The following is a 21,773-nucleotide window of genomic DNA, read 5'->3' as shown; positions in this document are numbered from 1 at the left end:
AGTACTTGTCGAAAGGATTCCGTAAATATCATTATCTCATTTTTGACAGAGTTGACGTTCACTTCCATAAGATACGTACATTTACCCTCCATTTTATTGGGTATACATGCTCAACTGCTTGTTAATGCAAATAACCAGCCCATCATGTGGCAGCAACTCAATGTACTTAGGCATGTAGACATGGTCAGCACAACCTACTGAAGTCCAAACATGGCAAAATGGACTGGAAAAAAGTTGTCTGGTCTTATGACTCATGATTTCTGCAGCAACATTCAGATGATAGGGTCAGAAACAACATGAAAGCACAGATCCATCCTGCCATGTTTCAGCGGTCCAGGCTGCTGGTTCTGTAATGGTGTAAGGGATATTTTCTTGGCACACTTTGAGCCCCATCCCTTTATGACCACGGTGTACCCATCTTCTGATGACTGCTTCCAGCAGAATAACACGCCGTGTCACAAAGCTCAGATCATCTCAGACTGGTTTCTTCAACATGACAGTGAGTTCAGTTCAGAGTCACCAGATCTCAGCCCAATAGAGCACCTTTAGAATGTGGTGCAACAGGGGATTCAAATCATGGGTGCGCAGCAACTGTGTGATGTGATCATGTCGATATGGACCAAAATCTCAGAGGAATGTTTCCAACACCTTGCTGACTCAAGATACTGAGGTGATGCCAAGAAGAATTAAGACAGTTCTGAAGGCATAAAGGGGGTCCAACCTGATACTACAGTAGCAAGGTGTAACTAATGAAATGTCTGGTGAGTGTAAATATATCATTCATCAGAGGTTTTTATCACACTGCCCCATTGTGGAAAATATTAGTTATCAGGAATACATTGTTTTAACTTAATTTTCCTATCCTGTTTTGCTAAAGTTTGACATTAGCAACACAGTCAACAAAGGATTTCTTACTGGACTCCAGGGAAAAATAGCAGCAGTGTTATTGTAGGCTACATGTGGCCATTGCTGGATAAATTTGAAAAACTTTGAAAAGTCCCATTTTTGATGAGACACAGTGAAGTCAGGCTAGTAGGTGTTTTCATTTTGTTTGTCTTGTTATTTGTGCTAAACTATTAACAGTGTTTTACTTGTTTTATTCTAGGAAATGACAATCGATATCACAGTATGAAATTACAACTAGGTCAGAGGACCTATCCGCTTATCCCACACTCACTAATTTTCACTTGGAAACCTTTTATATTTTAGACTATGTAAAGTGCTTTGCTTCTATAGGAGGTGCAAGAGCAAATGAGATATATTAATAGCTGACGTTCCTCTCTCTCTCTCTCTCTCTCTTTCAGTTGCTGTCAGAGCGCTCAGAAGAAAAGGAGGAAGCAGAGGGAAGGCAGTGCAGCAGCAGCAGCCGTCTACTCAACCGGAGGACAAAACAACTTATTTAGAGAGAGAAAAAAAAAAAAAACTACCGAAAACTATCCGTTAGCTGATCCCAGTACCGTCAACAACACCTCTTCTCGGGGGGGGGGGAAACACACGAGGAAAGACTTTTGCTGCTCCAGAAAGCGTCTGTTTCGAGCACCGGCAACTTAGGTAGTTCAGTTTAAAGAAAGGCAGCTGCTCAAACACTCGGAGAATGGCAGACTCGGCGGCGGCCAACAGTGATGGGGAGGACGGACCCCGCCAGCCCATGCGTGGCTTCGCGCGCCAGGGAGCTCTCCGGCAGAAGAACGTCCACGAGGTGAAGGACCACAAATTCATCGCGCGCTTCTTCAAGCAGCCCACCTTCTGCAGCCACTGCACCGACTTCATCTGGTGAGGAGCGGGCACGGGGATGGACGCAGGGTTTTTCCCCCAAAAAATGTATTTCACTTAAGTCACTGCTCGTGTTGGTGTTGTTAATGAAGAAGGTACATGTGTGTTCTGTTGCAAAGATAACACTTAAAAAAAAAATCAGGGCTACGGTAAGTGAGTGGACAAAAAGATGGGGTAAAAGGAAACAAGTTGAGAGGATTGGTGATATGTTAAAGAAAAAAAAACCAATAGATTCCAGCATTTTATATCATTATGTTACAAAAACAAAATTTAAAAAGTGGGAGGAAGACTGCTCTGGATTTAGTTTTCCCAAATAAAGACCGATTTCCGTCTTATATTTATACTTGTTGATACTATATGTGTAAGATAGGGCAGAGAGGAAGCTAGAAAAATATGTGGGTAGCACAAAGTTTAAAAAAGGAATAGCTGCAGACCACTCTTTGGTGCTATTAAGTAGGCAGAGGAACTGAGAAAGGCTGAGAAAATAAGGCAGGAGAAAAAAAAGCAGTGCGAAGCAATGAAGTGCTGCCAGCAAGGATAACCTGAGTGGTAACAAGAAAGTCTTGCCGCTGACACAACTCCAGCCTTCCGCCGCCTCCTGCTCCTTCTCTTCCTCCTGCAGCTTCTTCTCTCAGTCACCTGTGCAGACATGTCACCCTGCAGCCCACCAGGGTTTACTCCGGGGCTATTAAAGGAATTTTGAGCTCTAGTTTGGCCTAATTTATCCCGTTTAGTATCTGCGCTATTCCCTAAACGGATGTTATTTAAGTCCTGCGTCAAGCTTTTTAAATTTGTCAATAACTGAACTATCTATCTATCTATCTATCTATCTATCTATCTATCTATCTATCTATCTATCTAGGTCAATAAGCATAATGAAAAAGAACAATGAGAGCACTGATTTCACGCCCTGAGAGATAATCTATTTGTAGTCACAATCAGCTGGGCAGTGTGTGTATGTCCCTGCGGGAATCCCAGCATTTCCCATACCACTGACTAGGTGTGGCTGACCATTATGCCCAGGGGCATTTGCAGCCCCTCCCAGCAGAACAGCATGTGTCATTGTCAGCGTGCGACCTCAGTACCTGCCCAGTAAACTGTTCGTACAATAATCAAATAACCTCTCTGCTTGCATACCTCACTGCCGTGCGTGTGTGTGTGTGTGTGCTATTTTGGAAGGAAATGGCACACCGTTTTAAACGTTTGCCTCCATGTAAATGTCTTAGGGTTAAGCGATAGGGTTTCATAGTAGATTCCAGTTTTTTTAAAAAACGTTTTTCTGTGTGTGCGCACGCGTACGTGTGTGCGCGCGCACGCTTTATAACTTGTTCTGTGTTCTCTTCACAGGGGTTTTGGCAAGCAAGGATTTCAGTGTCAAGGTAGGACAATTAAATTCACACACACACACACACACACACACACACACACACACACACACACACACACACACACACACACACACACACACACATTATTTGGCAGCAAGCCCCCATGAATGAAAATTTTGTTGTCCCTTGCGTACTTCTCTTCAACTTTGCACTGACCTTCTCCTTATTTCCGTCTCTCTTGTCTTACCAGCTTTCTTTACATGCATCCTTTTCTCCAGTTTTCATTTCTTCTTTCCCAGAATATGAGAATATTCCAAGCTCTTGTTTGACAGGGAAACATCCACTGAAAATGTGAATTAAACAACAGTCTTTCGCTGTGTATTTGGTGTTGTTATTAATATGGTGCAGTTTATCACATTATTGTACCATTTCCAAAGCTCATTCGTCAGCTAAAAAGTAGCTCAACAGGCCAGTCAGTCTCCCTGCTGTACAATTAATCCAAAGCACAGCGGTCTAAAGTCCTAGTATGTTTAGATTTAATGAGAATGAAGAATAACACCTTGAATCTCCAGGAGTAAAAATGAAAGCTGATGAACAGGATCTTTGTTGAAAATGTCCAATATGTTGTGTAAATAAAGCTGTAGACTTGGCTTATCTTTTAAATCAATTAACCTGATACTATGTTTCTGCTTTTTAATATTAGTGAGGAAAGAGCATATGGGTAAGAGCATAGTGGAATAGAAGCTGAACATGTGGAAGTGGAAGCAGGACTTGTCTGATAAATTCATGAAATGAAACATTGTGCATGTACAGTTATAGACAGCAGGAAGGTGTTCAAGACTCAGGAAATACATTCTGCTTATTATGCCTGCAAAGTCACATCAGAAAGGCAATTCTTTTGTCACATTTTATTTTGTGTCTGTATCAGAAAAAGTATGTAGTTTGGTGTCATTTGACGTATCAGACTGAAAAAACTCGGTCTCCTAAAAGCAAGGGAGTAACGCATTAGCCTTATTTCTGACTTTCTATGTTGAGGTTGACATTTGAATTATATGCAAAATAAGGGTACTTATTTGCTTTTCACCCCTGACAATTTATCTTTCTTCTGCACTTTGTCCATCACCTACTGTACGGCGGACAGATTCGGTATCCGCTTTGCAGCCTTTGCCACAGGAAACGATATAAGCTACCAGAGGAATGTGACAAAAATGTGGAGGTGCTTTTGGCATTTATATTTTTCAATTTGTTTGAAGTCTGTGTTTTTTTCCACTGTATTAACTGCCAACTGGATGCTCAAGGATTTTCACGTCTCCTAGCAACAGTGAAACATTCAGACGCAGCCCTCTATATGCTGTGGGATGGAAGAGGTGTGCTTTAACATAGCAGCAGGTTATCTGGTAATTGTCCCATGTGTATGTGTAATGGGTCGATAATATTCTTGGAAGAAATGTTGCACTGTAGGGGCTCCTGAATGCCTCTGGAGACGAAGGAGTGTGTGGAAGGTGTGTGTTGGAAGCACCTATATATTCTAGTACCACAGCTTGGAGAAGATTAGTGGATACATGGATGATTAAAAGGAAAAGATGAATGATTTTTACATTCATATTGATGCACAAAATAACATGGGTGTGTGTTTGACATGTGTGGTTGTGAGGGAGTGACTTAGAGCTCACTCACAACCACAGTTTGCACTTTCCTTCTGTCAAGTGTGTGGATGTTTTGTGTGTCCTGAGTTGCTCTCTGACCCATTTGTCCGTCTGGAACAGGGTATCACTTCCTTAGAGCTCAGGGAGAAAGGGAATTCCTTTGCAAGGTCACGCGCACGTATACATGCACACAAAGACATCCACACACTGGCAGCGAGTTAAGAGATCAGGGTTTAAGTTGCCTCTTGGCTTTGTGTGGTTGTGGTTCTTTGACAGACACGTACACACAGTTTTTGGAGAATCAAATGGAGGGAGTTCATGTGAAGTCAGCCAAATACGCCATTCAGAGTGCCTTGCAGATTTTTTTAGAGAGATTTTTTAAAGAGAGTTTACTAAAGAAAGCGTTCTGGATGTTACGGTAAAGAGAGAAATGGTATTTATGGCAGGCATGCCTTTCAAGGATCGATCGCTGATCAATCATTATCTGTATGCATGAAGCTCTTCCATATCTTGTGAGAGCTGAGTGGGCATGGTGTATATGAATTGATGGTATTCGTGAAAGCCTCAAACATATCCTGTCTTCATTTTCATGTTTGACTGATTTTTATTTCTCCTCACACAACTCCATTGATCACTTCTTTCTTGCCTCATGATTCTAGTCTCATAGACTGTCTGACCTTTGACCATACCTGACCATTTATCTCTAAATGATATAGAGGGTTTAGAGATACTATATTAAATACTTATTTATTGCCGTTGTTAGCCTGATGAGCTGCAAAGCAAATGTCAAGATGATAATCAGCCTGTAGCTGGTTTTAAAGAACAACAAAGCTAACCAGCAGCAGTTTGTGGTAGCACTGCGGTAGCATTTATGATCACAAAGGATGTGATGTAGCTTCTGCTTCTTATATGATCAGATAGACGTTTAAATTTCCTGACAGTTAGCTGATGTGATGCGTATCAAAGATAGCTTCAAGTGCTTTTAGGCATTTAATGTTTTTCTGTCTACATGTTGTCTACATGAATGAACATGCTGTCAGAAGCCACCTAAAAATATCTCGACTCATTTTTTTTTGTTTCTTTTTTGAGAACTACATTTGAATAATGTGCAGTACGATTTGAGTTACTTCCCTTGCGTTCCCTCTCAGTAACGTGTTTTATTTTACTCTGGGCTGCATCGTGAAACAGTACCACGTATTTTACTACACTGGTGATGGCTGTGAGCTCAGTTTCAGTGCGATCTCAGCTGTCCTTGGCTATGATTATAGCTATGACATGTTTGTTTTCAATCAGTGGGACGGCTGATTTAGAGTTCTGCGGTGAATTTTCGTGGCGCCTACAACAGGACACCATTGTCAGAATTCATGCTTGTGTGTGGTGCGTTGTGTGTTAATTACCTTGTGGCTGTGTCCCAGTGTTTTATATGTGGTGCCAGCTGATGGAAACAAATAAAATGCTTTGTTGTGTCTTTGTTGTGGTCATTTATTTTTTATTTGTTTGTTTTTCGGCGGCAAGTATATTTGTCCACTTTTTTGTACGTTCCCTCATGTCCATCCTGATAGTTTCAGCAGGCATTTGCAGATATTTGTGATTCCTTATATTGATGCTATGATTATTGTTCCTTATATTGAGATGATGATTGTTATTCTCTCACTGATAAACTGAAAACCTACCCAGAAACACACTGGAAGAATCAATGGTACTGAACAGGCCAATCACAATAGTTGCATCAGTACTACATGTAGTTACATTTCTAGGGACGTGTACATCAGAATATGCCATAGGTTACATCGTAGGGTTTCAGAGGGGTTTGCGGTTACGATGTAGCTATGGTGTAGAATATCAGCTAAAGGAAAAATCCCCAGGTAGGATTTCAGAGGGCTTGCAGCTGTGATATACCTATAATGTAGATTTAACACAGAAGGATGAATCCCCTGTAACACTGAGTAAATGCATTGACTATAGTTATCACCACTGGAAGGCACTGCAATCACTGGATATAAGATATTCATAGCCTCCGGGAGCCTGTACGACGAAGCAGCATATCCAGGATATCTTTTCATTATCTGGTTTCAGTCACCCTAACACTGGCAAGCCCACGAGTGGTCATCACACACAAGTAGTTATCAGCTTCCAGAGTTTCCCATATTAACTACAGGAAACACATAAAACAGTTGATGTTTACATGATAAGGCCCATCAATAAAATGGGCAGGTCTGTTAACAGCAGAGCAGCATATTTTACAAAGAAGAGCAGATTATAAAATCAAAAAATCTGAAGAGGTTAAACATCTCATCCACTCTAAACGCAACACTATTGCTGAGCCAACCCATCAGTTGTGTGATGGGAAAAGAGCTGTATATATAGCTATAGGATAAGCAAAGAAAACATTTAAAAAAAAGAGAATTAGAGAAGAAGACTTGTAAATTTTATGAAAGGTCAAGAAGTGCAAGGTTTTTGTTTTCCCTTTTTTAGGATAAGTATATAAGAATCAAATGGCTTTGGCATTTTCCATAGAACTAGTTAGTCAGTAGTTGGTAGTTTTGGATGTTGTCACCCTGTGAAAATAATGGCCTAAGTCTTTTCTTTTCTTTTCTTTTTGTGTGTGTGTGTGTGTGTGTGTGTGTGTGTGTGTGGGGGGGGGGGGGGGGGGGGGGGGGGGGGGGGCAGAAAGAAAGACAAAAAACTGAACCAATATAGAAAATATGATGATTTAGGCATATTTTTTGTTAAAAAATGATTTAAGCCTTTATTTAAGAGGGTGATGATATGCTGATCTCTTACCTGGAATGTACTTGGATGGTAATCAGGTTAGAGCTGCAGTATAAAGCTCAGGGTCAGCTCACGTCTGAGTGACATAAATTTCATCATCAGATGGTGAGCGTGAGTGTCCTGCCTGCTTTTTGTGACTGTCCACAATGCACCAACTACACATTTTCACCAGGCTTTAACTTTAACAAAACAGGAATGACTACTCAGCCCTTTGAGTCTCCAGCTGTCTATGTCCGCAACAAAGTACAGTCAAAGCTTAAGTTATCATGGGGGTGCACCCGGGATGTGTACTGCCCTGAAAACCCTTCATTAAATTGCAAGGTATCTCATTTAGCCAAAGTCCTGCTTCATAGTCCAGGACTCTTTATCTGAAAAGTGAATCCAATGCAAACGTCCCTTAAACTTGCATTCTTTGTAATGGCCAACAGAGGGCGACTCATCCAGTTGCCAAAAGAAGTCTGATTGTATGTACATCTATAGGAAAATAATCTTACATTTTCACCTAATTTATTACCTTTGTACACACTATCCTTATGTGTGTATGACATAAACCACCTGTTGTTAATCTTATTTAACACAGCATAATGTTCCCCTTGTAAATCACATATCCCCCTCAGAATGAAATGGCTCAATAAAGTAGGTTTTGCTTTAGGGAAGGATTACCTTGTGACTGACAAGCCGCTGCCGCATGAGTTCAGTGACAGCCACCTCTTGCTTGTCAGGCCAAAAAACAAGAAGGTGATCGCCAACCTGCCAGACTGAAGGATTCATAGTGAAAATTCAGAAACCAAATGGCTGTATCTATGTCCACCTTTTATTTAATTGGGGCTTTCAGCCAAACGTTTAACATAATCAGATCAAGTTGGTGATGCACCCTTTTCAACTGCCTGGCCCCTCCTCGCTGCTTGTAGCTGTATTCAGCTAAAATCTCAGGAAATGTCAAAAAATATCCATCAGAATTCCCCACAGCCTGAATTAAAATTGAATCAGCATCAAACTCCACGTTTTGTCCAACAGCAGTCCAACCCCAGAGATCTCGAGTTTGTTATCATGAAAGTAGTGTCATGTAAATTGATTTAAAAGTTAGTTTAATTAACTTTATGTCAGCTGACAAATTGATTATCCTACTAATTACTCTAGGTCTAGTTTTTACAAATGCGCAGCAATGGACACAAGCTGATTCCATGTTAGACAAAGACAGATAAATGTGTGGCAGTAAATACCACTAAAACCATGTGGCATGAACGTCTCTGTGTGCTGTGACCAGTTTTTGTTTGTTTCTTTTGTTTTTCACTGCTGGTAATAAAGAATAAAAAGTTAAGGCAAACCCATCTGTTGGAACTGCAGATATTATTACTGCAAATGTGAGTAGAGAGGCTCACTCTGTTTTGCATTTTTTGCACCTTTGTATCGAGAATTGCAGGTTGGAGCAGCCGACTACCTCAGTATTGTTTCTGCTGTAAACAGTAAACTGTAATGCCTCAGTGGGATTCTGCCGTTTTGTTTTCCATACACAAGAAAGACTGTGGGACTCAAAGGGCAGTAGCAGCTTGTATTATGCAATGTGGTATTTCCAAGAAGTGTGTGTGTGTGTGTGTGTGTGTGTGTGTGTGTGTGTGTGTGTGTGTGTGTGTGTGTGTGTGTGTGTGTGTGTGTGTGTGTGTGTGTGATTTTTGAGCATATTTCATACTTCTTTGAGTTGGGAGTGTGTGTGCATGCACGTGCCTCGTGTTCCATTTAATAAGCTGGTGAGCACTTATTTCCTTAATGGCTGCTTGTGCAAAACTGTGCCCTCGCTAATGCTTCCACGTGATTGGGTTTTGCCTGTGTGTGTCTACACGTGTTCCTAAATGAGCATGTTAATAATGAGTAGGGTTTCAGTTTGTAACAGGCTGTTGAGTGTCCTCCACTGTCTCCTCACAGACTTAATGGACAAATTATCCCTTTAAAGAGCTTGAGAGGCATGGAGGGGACAGTGAGTGGCAGGAAGTGTGGTAAACATTGCAACTAGGGGAATAAGGAGGGAGAGATGGAGAATTAGATGGAGAGCAGAAAAGACGCCTAAAAGGATGGAAACGAAGCATGATGAGATGAGAGGGGTGGAAGCAGAAGCAAAGAAAGACATAATGAAGAAGTGGGGGTGGAATTCATAGAGGGAAGAGATGGAGTCAGAAAGGGGGAGACAGTGAGTGGGAAGGCGTAGGAGGGAGAGGAGGATTGTAAATTTTTTTTCAGAGTAGCTGATCTCAAGTGCAGGAATACTTATCCTGCAGTTTTGTAGTATCCAGTAATGAAAGCTATCAAGAATGTACCATGCTCAAGGTACATACATGGAAGTAAGCTAAAAAAGGGAATTTATAAGGATGGAGGAAGGATAAATGATGCACACCAAGTTCTGCATAATTTATTGAATCTAGCTTTCTATTTAGCATCCCGTACGTAATCAGTTTGTAGTGTGACATCTGGATGTGCACACTAACTTGCTGCTGCCGATGATCTCATTAAGACAAAGTGAGGGCCATTTTTGTGTGTTTGATTTAAAAGAATTTGTTCTGGATCCGGAGACCTGCACAGAACTAAAATGGTCTGCTTCTGCACACTAAATCTATTCTTAAAAGCAGAATAAATTAAACCAGCGCAAATGGCTGAAAATGAGAGAAAAAGGTATGCTGGAATGACACTCTAGCAGATAGGTGGTGGGAGATATTTTTTGCCAGGCAGAGAAGATAATGGACAGGGAAGAAGAGGTAGAAAAGAGGCGAGAGAGAGGGAAGATAAAATGGTGTAGGCACAGAGTGTAGATTGCACTTAAAACAAGCCCATAAAGGTGTTGTTTGCTGCAGCTATTAGCACTCTTCAAACAGAAAAATGTATATAAAAAGCACCATTCAAGAGCTCTATTCAAGCTTCCCTTTGACTCATGCCGTCTTTTGTGTGCGAGTTTAACCGAGTGGTCTCTGGCTTTCACCATCTACCATAAAGCTGTTGTTGGGCACGGTGCCCACATTTCTTCTGGAATCACATAATACGTCTTCTGGCTTTTCATGAGTCTGTTCGGGTTCAAATGACTTAGTGAATATTTGCAAACACCAGTGTCTGTTGGCTATGTTGAATGCAGCTCAGGTGCTTCTGCAAGTCCAACCTGTGTGGGTGGGAGGTCTCAGGATCCACAACCTGCCTCCTACACACAGACAAACACACACACGCACATATGCGCACAAACACGAAATGTGTTTTCATGCATGGACACATTAAGTGCGCACACACCAAAGTGATGTTGAGATCACTGAGATCCTGTGCTAAAGGAAAGTGGTTGAAAACATCAGGCTCTATAATCCAGTCTTCTGTTTTTCTCCTCCTTTCAGCCCTTTAGTCTCCAACATTTTCTTTTCACCAACAGGTCTTTCCTTTCTAACATCTTGAACATACATTTTTTCCTCCCCTTCTTACACATATCTTTACCTTTATTTGGTCTGTTTTTGCCTGTATTTCTCCCTTTCTCCACCTCCTTGTGTCTACCAGTCCCCCTCTCTTCTCATTCCACCATTCCCCCCCACCACCTCCACGCTTTCCATTTTCCCCTTTCTCTCAAGTGGCTGTGCGCTGGAAGCTGTGGGCTTTGATGCTTTTATAAATAGCAAAAGTGTTCCACTGAGAATACCACCAAATGGGATGGATGGATCGATGGATGGATGGATGGATGGATGGATGGATGGAGTTTAAAAGATGAGGGGGAAGGGGGTCGGGGCACACTGTGGCATGCCTGCCACAGTGAAAATCACAGAATAAAGGCAGGGTTTAAGAAGTGACAGAGACAGCGGTGTTGTGTCAAGATAACAGAATGAAATGATCAGAGAATAAAGATATGTACAGTTTTCAAGAGTTCCTGTTATATAACACTATTGTGCAGTCTCTTGTGCCATGCCTCTGTAGTGGGTATAGCTCTGATAGTGAGCCACAGTCGACTTATTGATGGGGCCAAAAATATTGCAGCATTATAGTGCATTGATTGATCATTCCCCTGTGTTATTCAGACACAACAAGCATGCTTCCTAAACAGCTTAAGCCCATGGCACACTGCAACATAGTATGAATCATACTGTATGTTTTAGGTGGGAAGTCTCACTCTGCTTATTACTAGTGGAGGAGATGCTTTATTTTTATTATTGAATTTTGTTGTACTACTGGATTCGTTTGACTCCTCAGATTAAAGTGTTTGTGTTCAGCATAAATCTAAATATAAACAGTCTTAGACTTTACAGTCTTAGATTTTAAGTTCTTCTTTAAAAGGTTCAGTTCCAGTTTTCACTTACAGTTTGGTAACTGGCATTCAAAGGCTATGTTTGTAGTAAGTTTTTCACCTAGTCATCTCACTGTAGTGTTTCCTCCCATAACTTCCTCTTCTCAGTTTTTAAAGTTGAGCACATTAAAAAAAACTGCCGTGTGTGTGTGTGTGTGGGTGTGTGTGTGTGTGTGTGTGTGTGTGTGTGTGTGTGTGTGTGTGTGCGCATCTAATAATGTGTGAATGTTCTTGAGAGTGTGCCAGCATATGTGTGTACTGCATGTTTAGTTTTCTTCTCCGGAGAGAGAGTCAGGAAGCTGAGCTTAAAATTGTTGTCTTTCATCAGCTCATCAGAGGTGGCTATCTGATGCATCTCATGCTTGTTATTCCACAGGTGTGTGTATGTGTGTGTGTGTGTGTGTGTGTGTGTGTGTGTGTGTGTGTGTGTGTGTGTGTGTGTGTGTGTGTGTGTGTGTGTGTGTGTGTGTGTGTGAAACAAAGTCTAATTTTACTTGCTGCTGAGTACTAGCTCCTTTTGCTCTGATCTACTTTCACACATCCAAAGTCTCTGATCACTGAGAGTGTGTTTGCTTGTGTGAGTGTGTGCTTGTACTCACTTTCAGTTACAGATTGACAGACAATCTCCTTCAGGGCTTGGTTGTCCTTGCTGCTGACATTTGCAGCAATACTACACCCGTTGCCAGGGTGACACGGTGGCGATCTTGGCAGATCAGACAGTCCATGTGGGTCAAGCTTTTCTGACATCTTAAACAAAAAAGGACTGGACAGCATCTACACAGTACCCAAATTTAGATCATTCCTCTTCAGATTTGCAAAATAAACTATTCTATATTGCCAAAAGTATTCACTCATCCACCCAAATCATTGAATTCAGGTGTTCCAATCACTTCCATGACCACAGGTGTATAAGTCAAGCACCTAGACATGCAGAATGCTTCTACAAATATATGTGAAAGAATGGGTCACTCTCAGGAGCTCAATGAATTCCAGCATGGTACCGTGACAAGATGCCACCTGTGCAACAAGTCCAGTTGTGAAATGTCCTCCCTACTAAATATTCCATAGCTGTTAGTGGTATTATAACAAAAGTGGAAACAATTGGGAACAACAGCAACTCAGCCATGAAGTGGCTGTCATGGTCCCCGCTCTCTCCGAGCTGGCCTCCTTCTGTTTTGTTGTTTGTTTGTGTATGGGTGTGCCATTTCCTGGGCAGGTTTTGTGATGATTCCACCCATGGCCAGCCTCTTCCAGCAGCAGTCTGCACACCCGATGGTAATCTCTATGATATGGTGGTAATGTCCTTCCTGAACGCTGTCCTGATGGGTATTTAAGCTGTGAGAAATCTTCAGTCCTCACCGGATTGTTGCCCCTACCAGGTAGCCTAATTATGCTCTGGGTTTTCTTGTTGATCAGCCTTCTATGTGACTTGTGGATTAACCGTTGTTTGTGTGCAGAACCGAGCCCATTTCTGTTTACTGGTGATCGAGGAATAGGAAGTGAGAGTGAGAGCGTCATCTGATTGATGGATTATTGGAAGTGAGCCCCATGCAGTTCCCCCTGCATAAACCCGGACATTCCTTATCAAACTAACCTCTGGATTTGTGCAAACAAAGACTTTAAACTTTTAACGGTTGTTCTCGCAGTTGGGTCCTTCATTTCCCCGCGAATCATGACAATGGTAGGCCACATAATATCACAGAGCGGGATCAGCAGATGAGGAGGTGCATAGTGCACAGAAGTTGCTGACTTTCTGCAGAGTCAATGACTACATGTGGCCTTCAGATTAGCTCAAGAACAGTGTGTAGAGTGCTTCATGGAACGGGTTTCCATGGCCAAGCAGTTGCATCCAAGCCTTACATCACCAAGCACAATGCAAATTGTTGGATGCAGTGGTGTAAAGCACACACCACTGGACTCTAGAACAGTGGAGACGTGTTCTCTGGAGTGATAAATCAAACTTCTCCATCTGGCAATCTGATGGATGAGTCTGGGTTTCGCAGTTGCCAGGACGACGATACCTGTCTGACTGCACTGTGTAAAGTGTAAAGTTTGGTGGAGGGGGGATTATGTTGTGTGGTTGTTCAGGAGTTGGCCTCGGCCCCTTAGTTCCAGTGAAAGGAACTCTTAAGACATGTTGGATAATTTCATACTCCCCACAAAGTTGGGAACTTGGCCTGCACAGAGTCCTGAGCACAACCTGATAGAACACCTTTGGGATGAATTAGAGTGGAGACTGTGAGGCAGGTCTTCTTGTCCAATATCAGTGTCTGACCTCACAAATGGTCATATATTCCCATAAACACACTCCTAAATCTTATGGAAAGCCTTCCCAGAAGAGCTGAAACTGTTATAGCTTCAAAGGGTGGGCTGACATCATGTTAAACCCTAAGGATTAAGAATGGGATGCGACTCAAGTTCATATGCATGTGAAGGCAGACCAGTGAATACTTGTGGCAACATAGTGTAAATAGTGTAGTTCATGGAAACATGTACTGAATCAATACTCCAACCAAGACAGACTTCTATCTTATTATTACTCTAACATTGTATATTCAAAGTCTGATGAATTGTGTTTGGCTGTTAGGCCTGTGCGTGTTTTTTTATTTAACTCCTACCATATATTCAGTAATGACAGCAACGATAATTTTTTTAACTTAATGTGTTAATTTATGTGACACTGTCTGTTAAATAAGAGGTAAAAACTAAAGAAGTACACGTACTTCAGCATTCCTCAGGCAGTATACATGTTCATACCATGAGGTTGTGGTTTTGAGTAAAGCGTTATGCTCACATTCAGCTGAGGATGAATTGTAATACAGTATGTTTAGGAATCCAGTCAGTTTTTTAATTTAATTTAATTTTATCTAAGGATTCTCAATCAGAGTACAGATAAGCTTCTTCATGTGGTTCAAGAGCTTTAAGAAAAAGAAAATTGGTTAGTGGCTGTGCTGGAGCGATGGCTGTATTTCTGTCGCTTGTAATAACCTCAAAATAATTTCACGTGCCATTGTTGAAATAAAAGTTAAGCAGGCTTTCCTTTCTGTGTTCGGTAACACTTTCTGCCCAATTTACTGTCATCACAAAAATCAAAGCCCCTCCCCCCTTGGCTCATCTTTTTAAATGACTGACTCTCCCGACACTTGTCTCCTACCTGATCACTGTCACAGCACCTTTGCATTGCTCATTGCATTGTTGCCTGACTGTAGCGTAGGTGATCTACGAATTGAACTTGATCTATTGCATTCAGGGCAAATTGCTGATGATGATGAGAAGAGCTAAATGTCTAAAACATGAGTCATGGTGTGTAGGTGTGATAGCCCACCTGGATTACTAACTGCTGGGGAAGAGAAGCTGCTGTGCTGCTATTGTGGGTTTGAAAGCCTTTCTTTGAAAAGGGATGCAATCGTGTGATGAATTTTGTTGCAAACTGGTTGAATGGGGGAAAAGAAGGATAAAAAGGAGAAAGTACTGGAATGCTCAACTGAGAAGGGCAAAGTCAATCTGGCAAACAGGAAGAGCTGCACAGGAGGAAGGTATACTGAAGAGTTGGCTACTTGAAAGCGTTTATTACAAAAAACTGTCAGGAAAGCAGTGTGAAGAAGTGAAACTGCCAGGGGTGTGAGATGAACTGGAATTATAAAATAAAAAAAATTAAAAAAGGAATGATGAATGTTCAGAGTCCATGTTGCTTGTCAATCACATTTCACAATATATTGCAATATTGATTGAAAAGTTTAAAAAAGCATAATATTAGGACATGCATGTTTTTGCGTGTTTTGTATCTTTTTCAGCCAATGAATTATACTGAGTATATCAGTTTAAGGAGTTGGAGAGTAAAAATAGAACAACTGCATAAATAATTTATGATAGTAGGAGTGGGAATGGGAGTTTTGATACAGTATGTTACACACAATACAATGGTGTCACAATACAGCTGCACAATGATGCTGTACTTGAAAGACAAGGCAGTCATCCACGAGATATCATGTGTAACTAAAGAAAAGATGGTCCTAAAAAGGCAAATAGCAGGAATTATATTGATTCATTGCACTGTCATGTTACTATTATTGCCAACTGGGCCACACAGCCATAACAAAAAACAAAATGCACACAAATGCCAATTAAAAGACTTCATTTTAAGTGAAAAAAGGAAAGAACTTAAACTGTGGTGTGAGTAAGCAGCGCAATCACTGGTGTAAATGACCGCATGGGTGAAGAAATGGTGTATGCAATGTTGTTTAGCACAAAACTCAAACCAAAGTGCAACCAAAATCTAAAAAAGTGTCTCAGGGTAAAGAGCCATACAGCCACTGAGCACTGGCACACTGGGCCCAGGTGTTGCCAGTGTCACTCTTGGGAAAAAAACCACACCAGCCCTCCAGTGCCTGCAGATGAGACCTGGCGTGCAAACAGGCCGAAAGGAAGGGCGGAGTGGGTCATCACAGTATGTGTACTCTTTTTCTTATTATTATTATCATTACTCCTGCATTTATTTCATTTATTTATTTATTTTTAGACAGAAAGTTCCAACTTTTATTGTAAAATTATGTAATTAACCTACAGGTTCTGTTAATTGTTTTGACACATAACTAATACAGTGCCTTGCGAAAGTATTCGGCCCCCTTGAACTTTTCAACCTTTTGCCACATTTCAGGCTTCAAACATAAAGATATAAAATTGTAATTTTTTGTGGGACACAGTCGTGAAGTGGAATGAAATTTATTGGATGTGTCAAACTTTTTTAACAAATAAAAAACTGAAAAGTGGGGCGTGCAATATTATTTGGCCCCTTTACTTTCAGTGCAGCAAACTCACTCCAGAAGTTCAGTGAGGATCTCTGAATGATCCAATGTTGTCCCAAATGACTGATGATGATAAATAGAATCCACCTGTGTGTAATCAAGTCTCCGTATAAATGCACCTGCTCTGTGATAGTCTCAGGGTTCTGTTCAAAGTGCAGAGAGCATCACGAAGACCAAGGAACACACCAGGCAGGTCCGAGATACTGTTGTGGAGAAGTTCAAAGCCGGATTTGGATACAAAAAGATTTCCCAAGCTTTAAACATCTCAAGGAGCGCTGTGCAAGCAATCATATTGAAATGGGAGGAGTATCAAACCACTGCAAATCTACCAAGACCCGGCCGTCCCTCTAAACTTTCATCTCAAACAAGGAGAAGACTGATCAGAGATGCAGCCAAGAGGCCCATGATCATGATGAACTGGATGAACTGCAGAGATCTACAGCTGAGGTGGGAGAGTCTGTCCATAGGACAACAATCAGTCGTACACTGCACAAATCTGGCCTTTATGGAAAAGTGGCAAGAAGAAAGCCATTTCTCAAAGATATCCATAAAAAGTCTCGTTTAAAGTTTGCCACAAGCCACCTGGGAGACACACCAAACATGTGGAAGAAGGTGCTCTGGTCAGATGAAACCAAAATCGAACTGTTTGGCCGCAATGCAAAACGATATGTTTGGCGTAAAAGCAACACAGCTCATCACCCTGAGCACAACATCCCCACTGTCAAACATGGTGGTGGCAGCATCATGGTTTGGGCCTGCTTTTCGTCAGCAGGGACAGGGAAGATGGTCAAAATTGATGGGAAGATGGATGGGGCCAAATACAGGACCATTCTGGAAGAAAACCTGTTGGAGTCTGCAAGAGACCTGAGACTGAGACGGAGATTTATCTTCCAGCAAGACAATGATCCAAAACATAAAGCCAAATCTACAATGGAATGGTTCACAAATAAACGTATCCAGGTGTTGGAATGGCCAAGTCAAAGTCCAGACCTGAATCCAAGTGAGAATCTGTGGAAAGAGCTGAAGACTGCTGTTCACAAACGCTCTCCATCCAACCTCACTGAGCTCGAGCTGTTTTGCAAGGACGAATGGGCAAGAATTTCAGTCTCTCCATGTGCAAAACTGATAGAGACATACCCCGAGCGACTTGCAGCTGTAATTGCAGCAAAAGGTGGCGCTACAAAGTATTAACGCAAGGGGGCCGAATAAAATTGCACGCCCCACTTTTCAGTTTTTTTATTTGTTAAAAAGTTTGACACATCCAATAAATTTCATTCCACTTCAAGATTGTGTCCCACTTGTTGTTGATTCTTCACAAAAAATAAAAATTTTATATCTTTATGTTTGAAGCCTGAAATGTGGCAAAAGGTTGAAAAGTTCAAGGGGGCCGAATACTTTCGCAAGGCACTGTATTTCCCCTAATAGAGATGTTACAGTCTGATGTTTTTGTCTAGATCTTCTTAGAAATGTATGCAAATGTGGCTCTCCCGCTTTGCTTGGGCATCTCTAGTGGATCAGCTTTTAGTTGTGGATTTGTGCAAATATTAACCACAAAGTGCATGTCTGAAGATTGTTTCACAAGAAAAAACCCCTCAAAGGCAAAATAAATTCAGATGATTAAAGTTTCATTATGTTACTGGAAGATGTGTTTCGTTGGAATGTTGCTAAGATTGCGATAACAGCGTGTTTATGGTGAGTTATGGGGATTTTACCCCATAAGCATCTCTGGAACACATCCGTTTGCAGACTTGCCACAGGTTTTTGCTTGCTCCAAGTTTGGACTTTCTGCCTGTGGTATGTTTGTCTTCTTGATGTGAGTTTGTTTGCATGCAGATCTTCAGTCGCAAAATCTGAATCTAAATAGGGTTACACACAGTTTTCAGAGTTGCTCTATTTTTGTGTGTGTGTGTGTGCATGTGCTGATGGAAATCAGCTAACTATGTCACTGTTGCTCCTGAGATGCTTTAACCCATTCATCTATGGATGGTAACCTAGCAACAGGGGCACAAGCTGACAGGAGAGCAGTTATCCCAGACCTCGTTTTCTGCCTCTTCCTCCATTATTCTTTTTGTTTCTTTATTTGACTTTGCCCTTTTGTACCACTCTCCCTTCACATCTGTCACTTTACCCCCCCCATCTGACAGGTGTCCCTTTCTCCTCTCTCTCTCTCTTTGATTTTAACTGCAGCAGTCTTCTTCCTCCGCTCGCTCCCTATTAGCTTCCTTATTGTTTGCCGACCATCTAAGTTTCTGACTTTATGGGCTGTCACTTAATGACAGAGCCCGTTTCTTTTTAAATATCATCCACCTACACTATTGTCAATTTGGCATTATCATTTTATTTCATGTACTCTTTTCAGATGAATGTAAACAACCTCTGTATAGCCATAATGGTAATTTTCCTGTCATGCCATCAAAGCGCATTCAAATTTGAGTTTGACAGTAAGAGGGAGAAAGCGATAGAAAGACAAAACAAGTGATATTCAAGTATGTGTCATTGAGTTTTTTGTGTGTGGTCTTAGCTATAATTATTGCTAAATTTCTTTGTTGTCAAAATATGTGTATGTTTTGTTTAGCTCCTGCTCTGTTGCCCTCTAAAACGTGCAGTTACACAAGCAAGCACGGATGCACACACACAAGTTGTTGTAATCCTTGTGTTATGCGTTTTAGCTAGTTACATGCTCACATAGCAGCACTGTGTCCTGCCTGCTGTGGCCAAGGACTTGCAAATATAATTGTTTTTTTGTTTTTTGGGGGGGTGTTTGGCGGCGGCGGCGGCAGTGGGGGGGTTGTCTGAATAGTAACACTGGCAACTACATGAAAAAAGGTTGTACTCTAACATACCTTTATTTAAAAAAAATACAAAGGTTAGGGAACTAAAAATGACAAAGCTTGTTTCATCATGCTTGCAAAGTCATGGCTGATGAGCTAAAAGTGCATTGACATTAGAGGGTGGGGGCAAACTATAACTGTGGCTACAAAGCTTAATAATTTTCCTATAAACATATTCAGTTTTCACCAGCCAAGTTTATCCAATCATCACAGACCAAATCCATCCTTATTTTTGCCTGAGTGCCTGCATGAACTTTGATGCTATAATCTACCTTGATTAGTACCTTCCATTAGAGACCCCCTGAGCCAAAGTGTCACTATCATGATTGAGCCAGGAGGGTTTTTTTTTTAAAATAAGTTTTGGCTTCAGTAAAGCCACTCAGAGTCTTATCTCCCTCAACCTGCAAGTGTTGCAGCGCTACTCTCCTCCATGGATTGCTACTTAATACAGTGTAAATAAGTGGGTGAATGTGAAATACTGTTTGGATCCACCAGTATGAACGACTATGATTTCTACTATGAACATCCAGGTTAGCAAAATAAAGAAAATTTCCTGAACACTGATGCTAAATCTCTTATCTGTTCTCACTTTTTGGCAGACAGCAGTTGTCTGTACAAAATACTGAGCAAGCAGATTCTTATTTTCAGGTAGTCCTGAGCAGAATGAATATGCTCCCAATGAACAATAACATGTTGTAGTAACAGGTTGTTTGAGCAAGCAAAGATACAGTATATTTTGTTTCAGTACATTCTCTAAAATGACAACAATTTCAGGTTCAAGTGACAAAGGGTATAATATTGTGTCTGGGATCATGTACTTCATCAAGTCCATGGTGTAAGATCAGCCTTAACCCATCTCATCTGTCCACTTGTATGTGTTAATAAGTGAAGGAGAGCTACGTTGCATTTCACAGATCACGTAACTCTTCTTCTGAGACAAAATGATTGCCGTGAGTGCAGCCTACTCCAGTCAGAGAGGTTATCAGATGATGATGATGATGATGATTATGATGATGATGATGATGGTAAAATGGTGATAAAAATCGAAAAATAAACATTATAAGTTAATTATTTTATTTCTTAGTGCACTCTCAATGCTGCTGTTTACTTCTAGTGTGGGGGCTGAACATTAAAGCTCTGAAACTTTAAACTGGATCCATTTAAACGTTAAAGGTTTAAGTCAAATAAAGGAGGTGTGGAAATTGCTTTAGTTTGTTGACAGATCAAAGTGAAATTAATTTTATTGATTGAACAGGTATTCTTGGTGTGTGTACTGTGTTCTAGTTGCCACAATTCCAGCAGAGTAAAAGCGATTTAGCGGCAATGTTAATGTCAATTTTATTTTGATGGCACAAACAACAATGTTGACCAAAGTTCTTTACAAGATTAACTACAAAAATAAGCAAGATAACTCCATAGGTCAATAAAATAGAATCAAACATAGAACGTAAAAACAAACATACAAAAAAAAAAAATACAATAAATACGATGCAATAAAAATGACTAACAACACATTAAAATAGAGGGGATTTAAATGACTGTATGGACTCAGCAGTATGAATATAAAGTGGCAACTTACTATAAAATCTAGGGGCTGTAATTGCAAAAGCCCAATCCCCTCTATGCTTAAAACAAGACCTCGGCTGCACTAAGAGCATCTGGCTAGATGATCTCAGTGCTCTTTTAGGGTTATATAGTTTGAGCAGCTTAGCTAAATAGCTGGGTGCCATTCCATTTAAGACTTTAAAATAAGTAAAAGAATCTTAAAATCAACACGAAATTGAATGGTTAGCCAATATAAGTCTGCTAAAACTGGAGTGATGTGATCATGTTTTCTAGTGCCCATCAGAATATTTGCAGCAGCATTTTGGACTACCTGCAAATGATGGAGAGATAATTGTTCAAGACCCGAATACAGAGAATTGCAGTAGTCCAATCTAGAGGTGATGAAAGCATGAATAAGTTTTTTGAGGTCCTTGGGAGGAAGATAGGATTTAGCTTTGGCAATTAGCTGTAACTGATGCAAACTGTTCTTTACAACTGTGTTCACTTGCTTCTCAAATTTAAAGGAACTAGCAAAAAACACCAAGGTTTCTGACAGTCGAGGAGCGGTAAGAAGCAAGAGGGCCAAGGATTTCAGCTAGCGTATCCCTGTGGATAAGTTAGCTGATATCAATCCAAACACAATAGTTTCTGTCTTATTTTCATTTAAGGTAATAAAATTCTGTGTTAACCAGCCTTTGAAATCGTGTAGACAGTTAAGCAGAGACTGCAGCGGGACAGAAGCACCCAATTTAAAAGGGAAATAAATTTGGATG

General features: G+C 40.9%; 1 protein-coding gene across 2 annotated transcripts in view; it reads left to right on the top strand.

Annotated features, from left to right (window-relative positions):
- Positions 1-1,411: 1,411 nt before the first annotated feature.
- Positions 1,412-21,773, top strand: part of prkcbb (protein kinase C, beta b) — a 101,316-nt gene continuing 80,954 nt past the window's right edge. For both annotated transcript variants that reach the window (XM_030735731.1, XM_030735730.1), the window contains exons 1-2: positions 1,412-1,773; positions 3,121-3,152. In XM_030735731.1, the coding sequence (XP_030591591.1) occupies positions 1,595-1,773; positions 3,121-3,152 (211 nt within the window). In that variant the 5' untranslated portion in view covers positions 1,412-1,594. The remainder of the gene's footprint in view (positions 1,774-3,120; positions 3,153-21,773) is intronic.

This window comes from Archocentrus centrarchus, chromosome 8 (assembly GCF_007364275.1).
Source record: "Archocentrus centrarchus isolate MPI-CPG fArcCen1 chromosome 8, fArcCen1, whole genome shotgun sequence".
Classification (NCBI taxonomy): domain Eukaryota; kingdom Metazoa; phylum Chordata; class Actinopteri; order Cichliformes; family Cichlidae; genus Archocentrus; species Archocentrus centrarchus.
This window is presented reverse-complemented; position numbering and strand designations above follow the sequence as displayed.